The following is a 12,122-nucleotide window of genomic DNA, read 5'->3' on the forward strand; positions in this document are numbered from 1 at the left end:
AAAGGAGAAGGGGGATTTTGGGAATTAACTTTATACTCAGGAAGCTGAAATGAAGTGTGTGGTTGGCGGGGGAAGACGGGGGTGTTAGATGGCTTTGAATTTACAAGCTAAGGGTCCAGTCCTGCAGTTCTTACTTGCTCACTACTTCCTTTTGAATTCAATGGAAACATGATCTGAGTGAGGATTGTAGAATTAAGCCCTAAAAGTATGTGGCAGGAGAAAATTACCTGGGAAAGATGACGAGGATGAGCTACAGTAAAATAAAAGCCTACTGAATCTATACCCATCCTTCAAACCAGAATTTTTTTGCTGACATCCCTTGAAGTTTGGTTAACTTTTTATTTTATTCCTTGTCATACACATCCGCATTTCCTCTGCAGCAGCACAGGTGCCAGAATACCACGAAACAGGCAATTTTCTCGGTGTTTCCAGCAAGTATTACTTTATTCCTAGTTTAGGGGAACAAAGCTAGAGCACTGTGTGGATATAAAATTTGTATCTGTATCTGATCCGCGATTCACAAACATGGGCTGTGGATATAAAGCAGATATCTGCAGATTTGCAGGGCTCTAAAAATAGAGACAACAGCCCAATCTTATGATGATTGTATTGTCCATGGGGCAAGGACTACAGCTTCTGTCCAAAGCCTGTTGGGAGTCTTTCCGTTGACTTCAATGGGCTTGGATCAGGCTCAATGGGCCTGATGCTCTCCTTAAATTGTTTTTACACCAGTATCACTCCATTGAATTTAATAGAATTATTCCTGATTTACTCTCAATATAACGAAGATCGGAATCAGACCCTCATGTAACATTTTTGTCTTGAACGGAGCCCAGCCTATTGCCGGTACTTAACAAACCAGAAATGGGTGGTGGTTGTTATTATTACCTGATGCTGTCTATTCATATCACGTTCATCACCCTGGTGTCAGAGTATAAATTAAGGTTTATTTTAAAAACATTTTCTTTTCTCTTTTTAATAAGTATGTTAAGTTTCTCTACCTTCTGCTTCAGGTTTTAAAAAAAGTGATTATAGTGGGTTCTGGGCCAGCTGCCGAGAAAGCTCCGTCTCCCATGCTCACAGGTCTCGCCCTTGTGGCTGGCTGTTCCAGCGGAATGCAGCTGTCATTTACTGTTCGGCTGCTATCTGCTGTAATAATGTAGAGTTTAAATTGGAATTACTGTTTTATGGCTGGTTTTACAACTAACATTTTTTCCCCACTGGCCACTGTTGAACTGACTAATTTACTGCTTAAGGTTGCTGATTATATTTACTTATTGATGAATTATTAGCGGGGCTGGTACAATAGGGCTGCCTATTATTAAGGTTGCCATAATAAGACCCTATTTTCAGTTGCTTATAACTTTCCCAAACTTTAACGCTTTGGGATGAAATTTTACATGCTGAGTGTCTGCCTCGGAATGACTGTTTTTGGAAAATTTCAGTCAAAACGGTTCAGCTGTTTGAGACCATTGTTTTGCTCATGTATTTAAAAATAAAAATTCTGGCAACCTTTCCTTTAAACTGCTCTCATGCTCCCATGCCTTGAAGAAGGGATATGAAATTTGGCAGGGGGCTGGCCTTTGTGTCAGGGCTGTGCCTTTTGCTATCCCTGTGAAAACCCACCCAGACTTGGCCAAGTTTTAAGCCTTTGAAAAGTAGCAGATCACACATGCTCTGTAGATACTTGCTAGAACTTAGCTGAAATCTCCAAAGAGTCCTTCCTTACTAAGCATGCTCAATCCTCTTGCAGCTCCTACCCGTGACTAAACTTCACATGTGTCATCCTCACAGAGCGACTGAGTATACTGCAGGCTACAGCTATGGCTGTTCAGAAGGACTTTCCCTGTAATGGCTGCATCCGGCTGCTACTGGAACTGAGAGCAGAGAGCCTGTCTCTCTTGTGCTGTCAGTGAGCCCACTACAGACACCCAGATGGTGCCTGATTCAAATGCAGAGGGGACAAAAGTTGGACTGGATGGGTGGAGGGAAAAGAGTAGATTGGGATAAGGAGTCTGTTAATACTGGGACTGGAGAAAGGAGAGAGAAATTGGGACTAAGGCTGGCTGGAAAAGGAGACTGAGACTAGGAACTAGGTGGGGGGAACTTGGGGTGGGGTGGAAGGGAGACATTCAATAAGGAGCTGGGAGTGTGAGGGGAGAACTGGGACCAGCTGGGCAAAGGGACTGGGATAAGGAGCTTGGGGTGGGGAAGAGCCAGGACTGGGATAATTTGGAGGGGATGGGGCACAATGTATCATACTGGGGGAAGCTGGCAGAAGAGTTTGTGTTCACTAGAGCACGCTCCCCTCCAGAGCCTGGAATGGAACCAAAGGTTCCTGAGTCTCACCATTCCTCTGCAGTCAGCAACTATCTGTGAAACCCACTGGCAAAATGTGGGTCTGCTTCCCCACACAGTGGATGACAACCTACAACTGCTATCATGTATTCTGTTAGCTTAAGTGGCAGAGATCTGTGCGGTGGACCAGAAGGTTCTAACTCTACTGATGACCAATGGTGGGTGTCAATATGATGCTAGATGATGGAATTTGTGTATTTGCAGTTTGATTTTTTTTTTAAACTTAGGAAAGCTCTCTCTCTCACTCACACAAACACCACCAAAAAAACCACACCAACACATAGACCATTATTAAGTTGGCAAAGTCAAGCCTTCAAAAGTTAGGAAATGGCAGGATAAAGTTACCTGTGCACCTTTTAATTCAGCTCCTTGTGCGTATGCAGTGAGATACTGTCTTTAAATACATGCTCCCGTGCTTTTCCCACAGACCTCTGTCTCATTCTGGGCACAGGCTGGACCTGGTCCGGGGATGAATCAGGGCTGTATAGTAAAGGAGATGGCCTCACTTGTTGCAGACATTGGAAGCTGTGTACCATTTGAAGTACTGGGTACAAGCAGGTCTAGGCCCACTCAAAACTAAAAGCTCTTTGCTCAATTAAGGGGGGGAACCACTGATCCCTGAATTACTGGGGATAACAAATGAACAAACAGTGGGAGTGGGGTCAAAGGTTGAAAACCAGAGATCCAGAGCAGGATACTGAGCAGAGAACCCCCGACAGCACCCTCAATGGTAGCTAGGGAGTCAGTGGACACAGCCCAGAGAAACTCTGCCCAGAGGCGAGATCATAGGAGGGATTGGAAATAGGGCCCCCAGTTGCAGAGCACCCCTCCTCCATTGGAAGTTGTGTAATGAATGAGGCAGGGATTGCAGGAAGAGAAAGGATGATCTCCTGGTTAATGTAGTTGAATGCTGCCCTGGGGAACTGGAGTCTATCTTTGCCTCTGGAACGGTTCCTAGGTGATGCTGGGCAAATCACTTAGCCATATTTTTCACAGGTGGTCACTAATTGTGTGTTCCTCATTTGCTGGGTACCTGACTTAATACCCTGTGGTCTGATTTGCAGAAATGCTGAGCACACTCAGCTCCAGCTGAAGCCAATGGGAGCTTTGCTTTGGACATCCAAAGTGGTACATAATGCTAAATACTTTGAAAAATCATGTCCTACTTGTCTCAAATTGGGCACCCAACATTAGTGGAGACTTTTTACCTTAATCTCTGTGGCTCGGTTCCTTGCCTGTAAAATAGGGATAATACCAGCCCTTAACCTCAGAGGGGCGTTGTGAAAATAAATTAATGTTTGTGAAACATCCGTATACTAGAGTGATGAGCTCCATAGAAAAGCCCATGAGGAAGTTAATTCTGTCTTCAGAGCATATTTTCAATAATGTACAATAAATAGAGCATTGGGCTATACACTGAACAACAAGGAGAAAACAAAACATTAAATATCTGCTCATTCAGTGAGCATGGAACATCGTGTAAAGACTGCACCCTGAGCATATGCACAATGGGAGAGAATTAAGGTTGCATCAGATGCATAATACAAAAAAAAGTGTTCTGTGAATGTTTGAATTTGTAAATTATTTTGCTTCTGCTGTGTTTGCACATTTATGATGTTCACTGTCCATGAATATTTGAGCCAGTGGGCCAGATCCTCAGCTAATGCAAAGCAGCATTTTGTTCCATTGATTCCAGTGTTACACTGATTTACACCAGCTGAGGATCCAGCCCTAGGACACTACTGCCAGGAATGCCCACAGCAGTAGTACATTTTAGCAATTATTGCAAAATATTCTATAGAAAATTGTGACTGGTAACCGTGAGTATTCACACCAGGAACCATAGTAGTTATCTTCATCATCCAAGGAACAGAATAAAAGCATGATAGATGTGTCTCATCAAATACTCAATCTCTAATAGTCATGGTGAGCTGCTTGTGAATGAGCTACAATCTAAGAATTACTGGCAGAAATTATATGAAAAATATGAATGGCTGCCTGGGAGAAAGAATTCCATTAGGAAGGAGTGGATTCTAAGGTCATAGGGTTGAGTTGAGCCCTGAGCTGGTAAATGAAATATTAAGTCCCCCAACTCATTTGGTCTGGACAGTATGATATGATGGCCTATTAGCAGCACTGACTATCTTGCTTTTCCCTTAGGTGATAGTTGGAGTTTGTTCCCACCTTCCACTGCTCTGTGAGCAGTAAAGTATGCAATGGCAGCCAAAGTGCTTTTCCTGAGAGAAGCAGGATGGGGTCGTCTTTACAAGGGCACAGTTTGGCTTCCTCCACATGCAGCTTTGGAGCATCAGACATAGGCCACCGCAGAAGCAGGGCACAAGAGTTGTTGGACTGTGGGACTGATGGGGTGTAGCAACGTGTAAATTTAGATGAGGGTTTACTGGAAAAAATGAAAGACTTTTCCCAAGGGTTTTCTTTCTAGTTTTCTCTCCTCTGTCTTGGTGCCTGCAAGCCACTTTGAGAAATCAGTAACTGTTTCTGTATAAGGTGTGACCAAACAAAGTCTAACCAAATGCCGAGAGAAAATGAGTCAAATTGTGTAATGTTCCATCTTCACTGATTCCCTGAAAATGGGCATGAAAATCCCATGCTGTCTGGAAATGTATCCAGGGTCCTCCAACACACACTGCAAGTCACAGCAATTGTCACGCTGTTTTTTTTTTTTTTCCCCAAGAACCATCCTCCTTGCTGTCTTCACTGGCATTTACCAGTTCCTTGAGAACTTCAGATTGTGTTTCCTAAGGGCAAGGGCGTAGTCATTGTTCTACATCACCCTACAATCAGTGCGGACAAGGAAAAAAACCAACCAACCCCCACCGTATAAGTCTCTGAGGAGGCAGAGGAAATGAGACACTTCTTTTGCTAATTAGAGACCAGAATGTACATTGCTGATTCCATCAATGAGCCTACTAAGGTGCTGGAACTTTCATTTGAAAGTGATGCTTGCTATGAACAAGTCACTTTTTTCTTATTAAAAGTAATTCTCCAGGCTTCCCACTTCTATTCTATACTCCCTACTCTCTCTCTTTATTATATTCAGTTATATCCTCTTCTTATGGCCGGATACTGAGAAAAGTAACACTCATGTACCATTACAGTTGGGTTCTTCCAGTCACCCGTGGCAGTTGTCAATCCTCAGCACCTTTCTGAGATCAAGATCCTTAGTCTATCTGCTCTATAAGGCCCATATCTTGTGTGGTGCTGTGCTCAATTGCTGTTGATTTAAATCTAACCCCTAATTCACTGACTTCAGTGGGAATTGCAAGTGTGCTGGTTCAGGCCTTAATTCTTCCTGGCTTTTGCTGCTGTTCTATACCACACCTTCCTTGTCTTATCTCCAGCTGCCATTTTATGATATATGTGTAACCCACTATACTGAGCCCTTGTAATGAGATATATAATCTGTTAAGCACTTGTATTACCTTTGTATTAAGGATAATATGTAACCATCAATTTTATTCTATGCAGATTTATTTGCTTCTGCATTTACATCCAGCTGATGTGCAGACAACTGAACTGATCAGTTTTTATCCTGCAAAGACTTAACGGGGAGGCTTAACTGTCATGGGCAGTATTTCCCTTGAGTTCAGTGGAGTTGTGAAGTTACAGGTGCATGAGCCTTTGCAGCCCTGAGGGCATCACTAGACAGTTCCTTCCCCAGCAGGCTTCTTGTGATGCATCTGGTAAATATGGATCCCGAGGGTAGGATTTTCACAAGCACTCGGCTTTGGTCGCACTTTGCTCCTATGGAGGGCAATAGCGGCTGAGTTACGACAATGCTGGATGTTTTTGAAAATCCTACCCTAAAATATTGAAGACCAACGAGCATGGCCCTGAAAGGGCGCAGCTTTATCCTCTATCCCTGCTGCCACTGCCACCCTCCCCTTACAGCTGCCCTCTTCTGCAGTCCACTAACCCATCCTGTGGTCAATGAATTAACAAGGTCAGTGAGGTTTCCTTGTGTGGCTGTGCTACATAGCTTCAACCACAACTGAAGGGCTGGTTCTTCGGTTGGGGTGAGACAGATCCCCCTACTCCTCACCCTGGTTGAAGAGGAATTTGTCATGTAAAAAGAAAAGTGTTTTGTCCATTTAAAAGTGAGAAGGGGGGTGCTCTAAATAGGAAGTTTGAGGCAATGCAATAACTTTGCTAATGCAGCTTCGGCTCCCTGCAACTTCGAGGCAGGAACTGTCATAGCTCCCACCTGGGGTGGATGTATCAGAAGTCTTACACGAGACTCATTCACTGAGACCCCCCCCCCTCCCTTGTTGCTCGGCAAGGGCTGAGGGCGAAGGCTTTATAACCAATCCCCAAATCACTTTCCAATCCCCACCACGAACGAGCTCCCTCTAGAAAATGCAGATTTGAAAGCCTGGCCTCGCCAATCACAGAAGGACAGGAAGGTGTGTGGGAGGGGCAGAGCCAATCAGGAGGTGGCAGGTAGCTTGTGAATGGGGGTGGTGGGGAGTTGAAGCTCAGCCAGTCATGGGGGGGGGGGGGGAGAGAGACTCTCGCTAATCCCCCGGCTGCGCACGCGGGAGGGGCACCGCGCGCAGAGACATTAGCCAGGCGGGCGGAGTGGGGGGGCCTGTGGGCAGCACCCCGGGGCGGCTCCCCGGGCTCAGCATCGTGCGGCGGGGGGAAGTGACTTGGTGCGAGGGGCTGGGCAGGGCACTGAGCAGCGGGGCGCGCAGGCTGTAGCCTCGGCGGAGGGCAGGGCTGCTCCGGGAGGAGGCGGAGTCGGACCCGGGGCCGGGCTCACCTTCCAGCAGAGGGAGAAAAGGTGCCGCGCTGGAGGCAGGGAGGACCGAGCCCGGGGAACTTTAAAGCGGACTCGACTTCTCCTCTGGGAGCTGCTGCAACGCAGGTCCCCCCCACCCCGCCACCAACTTCTGCGCGCTCCCCAGCGCCCCCCCCAACATCCCCCGCCAGCCCCCCCAAAGCCCCGGAGCTGCTGCCCCGGCTCCCCGACCAGCTGCCCCCCAACACCCAGGAGCGGCTCCCTCCGCGCCCCGGCCCCGTCTCTCGGCGCAGCCCGGCGGCCCCGGGGCATGGAGAACGCGCACAGCTCGCCGGCGGCCGCGGTGCTGCAGCGCTTCGGGGTGCAGGAGAGCTGCGGGCTGAGCCCCGAGCAGGTCCGCCGGAGCCGGGACAAGTACGGACCCAACGGTGAGTCTGCGCCGCGCGCGGCGGCCCGGGTCACCTGTGTGCCTGGGGGGAGGTAGCGGGTTTGGGGGTATCTGAGGGGGAGTAGAGGGTTTGGGGGTGTCTGAAGGATGGGTATACAGGGGAAGGAGGTGGGGGTATTTGTGGGGGGGAAAGGGGGAGGTAGAGGGTTTGGGGTATCTGGGGGGGAGGTAGAGGGTTTGGGGTATCGGGAGGGGGAAACGGGGCAGTATCTGTGGGGGAAAGGGGGAGGTAGAGGGTTTGGGGGGTATCTGTAGGGGGAAGAGGGGATTATCTGGGGGAAAAGGGGAGGTAGAGGGTTTAGGGTATCTGAGGGGGGGAGGTAGAGGGTTTGGGGTATCGGGAGGGGGAAACGGGGCAGTATCTGAGGGGACGGGTGGAGGTAGAGGGTTTGGGGTATCGGGAGGGGGAAACGGGGCAGTATCTGGGGGGACGGGTGGAGGTAGAGGGTTTGGGGGGTATCTGTAGGGGGAAGAGGGGATTATCTGGGGGGACGGGTGGAGGTAGAGGGTTTGGGGGGTATCTGTAGGGGGAAGAGGGGATTATCTGGGGGAAAAGGGGAGGTAGAGGGTTTGGGAGTATTGGGGGAAGCAGGGCAGTATGTGTGGGGGGAAAAGGGAGGTAGAGGGTTTGGGGGTGTCTGGGTGGAAAAGGGGAGGTAGAGGGTTTGGGGGGTATTTGTGGGGGGATACAGGGGCAAGAGGTGGGGAGTCAAGTGGAGAGCATGGAGTACGGGGGCAGGGGGTTACCTTTGGGTATGGGGATGGTGTGTCCGGTGGGAAAGGTGTAGAGGGTTTGGGGGTGTCTGGGTGGAAAAGGGGAGGTAGAGGGTTTGGGGGGTATTTGTGGGGGGATACAGGGGCAAGAGGTGGAGAGTCAAGTGGAGAGCATGGAGTACGGGGGCAGGGGGTTACCTTTGGGTATGGGGATGGTGTGTCCGGTGGGAAAGGTGTTTGTTAGATGTAGTAGGGGGCCTGATTTAACGGGCAGAGGTGTGTTTGACCTGTCCGTTTAGGATAACGGGCAGCAGGGTGAGGGATATATGGGTTAAGAGACTTGGAGAGGAGTGTTGGGTTAAGGGGAGGTGGGCGTGGATGAAAGGATACAGGATGTTACCTTTGTCTTCAAGAGACGTTTATGGAGAACTGGGGTAATTTATAGTGGAAGGCCAGCTGTATGATTAGGCTAATGGGGGGATGGGTTGGGGTCAGGGTTAAGGCCATGGGCAGGTTACCTGTGTGATTAGATTAGATCGGCTGGGAATTGGTTATTTGTTAAACATTGATTAAGGAGAGAGCTTTTTGATTTTGTAAAAATATTGCCTATGGAAACTGTAAATACAGTGAATGCACCTTGATCAGCAGAGTAAGGACTGGGAAAACAGGTCACTTGTGGCACAAGGGGAGACCGGCTTGCTTAGGAGATGGGGGAGGATTGGTTGCTCTATTGAGCATTAGGGCAAGGAGAGTGTAATCCACCCAAATCAATATTTGTTTAATTTAGGAGGCTCCCTAGAAGATCGGCTCCACCCTAAGCAGTGTTTACATATGTTAGTTACTTTTCACATAAACTCCTGATGAAGTTGCAGTGGATGAAGGAGAGAGTCTGGTGGTGGGGATATGGCAAGTGGGACGTGGATGGGTTATATTGTAAAACAGACTGAATTTGAGACACTGTTTTTGAACATCTGGGACATTTTTTATGTTTCTGTCAAAAAAGAAAAAAAAACACTCAGAAAAACTGTTAGTGAATGCAGACAAGGGAGTTCTGCTCTGATAGATTCACACCTTGGGAAGCCCACTCTTGATGCTTTTGGAGTTGATTTGGGCTTGGGAGGAAGAAGCCATTTCTAACTGCCTTCTTGTGATAAAAGTCTATTCAGGTTGTTTGAATTATAAATAGACGGCTAGAGCAGTACTAGTGTAGGTCCATTGTCTCTAATAGAGCTAAGCCGTTGTGTGCCAGCTAAGCCGTTGTGTGCCGGCTGAGGATCTTCTGTGAGGTGGAAGAACTTAGTCCACATTTATCCTTGATGTAATTTTATTGATTTCAGTGGAGTTACACTAGGAGTGAATTTGTCCTACCAATTTTAAGGGCCTTATTCTAGTTTCTTCAGTTCAACAGGAATTCAAGATCTCCAATAGATCTGAGTTGGTTCTTGTTGCTTCTAAGTTCTAGCCAGGGTGGGTGGGAGTGCTGCTGATGGCAACCATGTATCTGGTGTTTGTTATTACCATTTCAAGCCAAGGGTTGTGGTAGCACCCCTATCACCCCTAGTTCCAGCACCACTGGTTCTAGCACCCTTTAATCTGATCTTCATGTTTCTAGGTTAAGGAAAATTCAGTCCAAATAAATTCTGGTAGGTGTTGCCCCATTGCATCTTTATTCCCTTTAATAATAATAATAAAAAAAAAGTAGGTATGGAAAATATGCAGATCCTTACAGCTATGTTTACAAAATGGTACCTGTTTCACTGGTAAAATTACCATCCAGTTTTGCAGGTATCTGTTTGATTGTCAAAGTCAGAACTTGAGTTGTTTGGCAATTTGCTTTCCTTCAGTTAAATCAAATCCTGAAGTCCTTGCTGCTCAATAATCTGCAAAAATCTCATTGCCATCATGAATTTGAGGATTTGTCCCTGTCCCGGTTAAAGTGTTGTGGGGAGAATGGTTGTGGGGACCATACCGTTTATGTAAAGGGGAATTACCACCGACTTCAGGAGCATTCTTGAGTGCTGAGTGCGGAATAGCACTTGAAGCACTCTTCATTCAGCAGGAAATAAGGAACTCCACTGGCTCTGGATCTAGATCCTGTGTCTTCCTATTTTCATGGAAACTCGTCTTATCTCCTTGAAAAACTGACAAGTAATTGGAAATAATTGCCGCTTACCGTGTATTGCCAAACCGTTCTGTGCATTCACGTGGACACACGTGGGAATATATTAAAATTGCCTTCAGTACTGAGTGAAAAAAATACCCGGGTTCTATGACAGTTTTGCCCTCTTGCGGTACCGATTTGGCAGGAGGGGCCTGATCCAAAGTTCACTGACGTTAATGAGAGTCTACTTAGTTCAATAAATATGACTTTGGTTCAGGCACTAGAGCAGCAGTTCTCAATTTTCATTGCACTGTGACCCCCTTATGACAACAAAAATTACTACACGACCCCAGGAGGAGGGACCAAAGCCTGAGCCCGCCCAAGCCCCGGGCGGTGGGGAGCCAAAGCTGCCCAAGGACTTCTGCTCTGGTCGGGGGGCATGTAACCTTATCCTCACTGCCCAGGGCTGAAGCCCTCGGGCTTTGGCTTTGGCCCTGGGTGGCAGGCTTCGGCTTCGGCCCTGGGTCCCAGCAAGTCTAACACCAGCCTTGGCAACCCCATTAAAATGGGGTCGCGACCCAGTTTGGGGGCCCGACGCACAGTTTGAGAACCCCTGCACTAGAGCATTACAGGTAGGTGCGCAGAGGTTCTGTGCTTCCAAAAGCAAAAGAGGCTGATGCCGAGCAAGATTTATAAGCTAAGAGATCAGGTAGAGTATTAAGTGGTCCTTGGATTTGATTAATTCTATCAAGCAATAGCTATGTAGTATTGCCCTTCAGATAGGCGACCTACATTGATTATGTTTCTGTCAGAAGCAGAAGGCTGTGAGCACTGTTTGACACCCAATACATTTTCGGCTCCTTGGGCAATATTCTATTGCCATAAATCTTAACCCAGGGCACTATTTATAATGCAAACAGTGAGTTGTAACATGAGGCACAAGTGCTGAGAAGCTGTAAAGATGACAAGGCAACCATAAAAGTGAAACTGAAGTTTGTGATTGTTTGTGGAACCCTCAGATGTGCCTGGACTTGTTATTTCCAGTACTCATAACTTACTGATGGATCACACAAGATATTACCAGAAAAGCCTATTTAAAAAGTGTTGCAGGAGGACACCCTGTAAAACTTGGATTGTTAAAAATTCGGGACAAAATTTTCAAACCTAGATGTCTCACGTTAGGCTACTTAATCCATGTTTTTAGGCAATCTGAATAAAAGTAGCCTGCTCTTTTTTTCAGAGGTCCTGAACACCCACAAATCCCACAGGCCACTTTTAGTTACGGTGTATTAGAATGGATGTAGGAAGTTAACTTTAGGAACCCAGATTTGAAAGTGTTGGGTCTGGTGTAACCAGAGAAGTCGTCCTAGGATATAATTTTACATGTAGGGTTTGATTTGAGAAATGATCTTGTCACCTAAAATGGAGAAGTTAGATATAAACATTGGAATTAACTAGGGTGAAGAAGATTTGTGTTATCCCAGTGGTCAGCAGCCAAAATCTTTTATGTTCTATGCCACCAATGCAGCATCTGTGCAGAGCAATTTGAGATGAGGGGTTAGTGGACACCCAGATCACTTGCACCTATCTGTGGCAGAAAGGGGAGACTAATGATGCCCCAACCTCCTTCCAGATGAGTTGTCACAGTGAAGGCGCACACCCCTGTGCTGCCTTGCTGGAGAGAGCCAGGGAATGGGGTAGGGGAGCTGTTCCCAAGCCCCTGGGATGCTTTGTGAACA

At 47.2% G+C, this 12,122-nt stretch overlaps 1 protein-coding gene across 2 annotated transcripts in view; it reads left to right on the forward strand.

Moving 5' to 3' along the window:
• Nucleotides 1-7,430: 7,430 nt before the first annotated feature.
• ATP2A3 (ATPase sarcoplasmic/endoplasmic reticulum Ca2+ transporting 3) overlaps nucleotides 7,431-12,122 on the forward strand; it is a 135,548-nt gene continuing 130,856 nt past the window's right edge. For both annotated transcript variants that reach the window (XM_065418464.1, XM_065418463.1), the window contains exon 1: nucleotides 7,431-7,548. In XM_065418464.1, the coding sequence (XP_065274536.1) occupies nucleotides 7,431-7,548 (118 nt within the window). The remainder of the gene's footprint in view (nucleotides 7,549-12,122) is intronic.

Source organism: Emys orbicularis, chromosome 17 (genome assembly GCF_028017835.1).
Source record: "Emys orbicularis isolate rEmyOrb1 chromosome 17, rEmyOrb1.hap1, whole genome shotgun sequence".
NCBI lineage: Eukaryota > Metazoa > Chordata > Testudines > Emydidae > Emys > Emys orbicularis.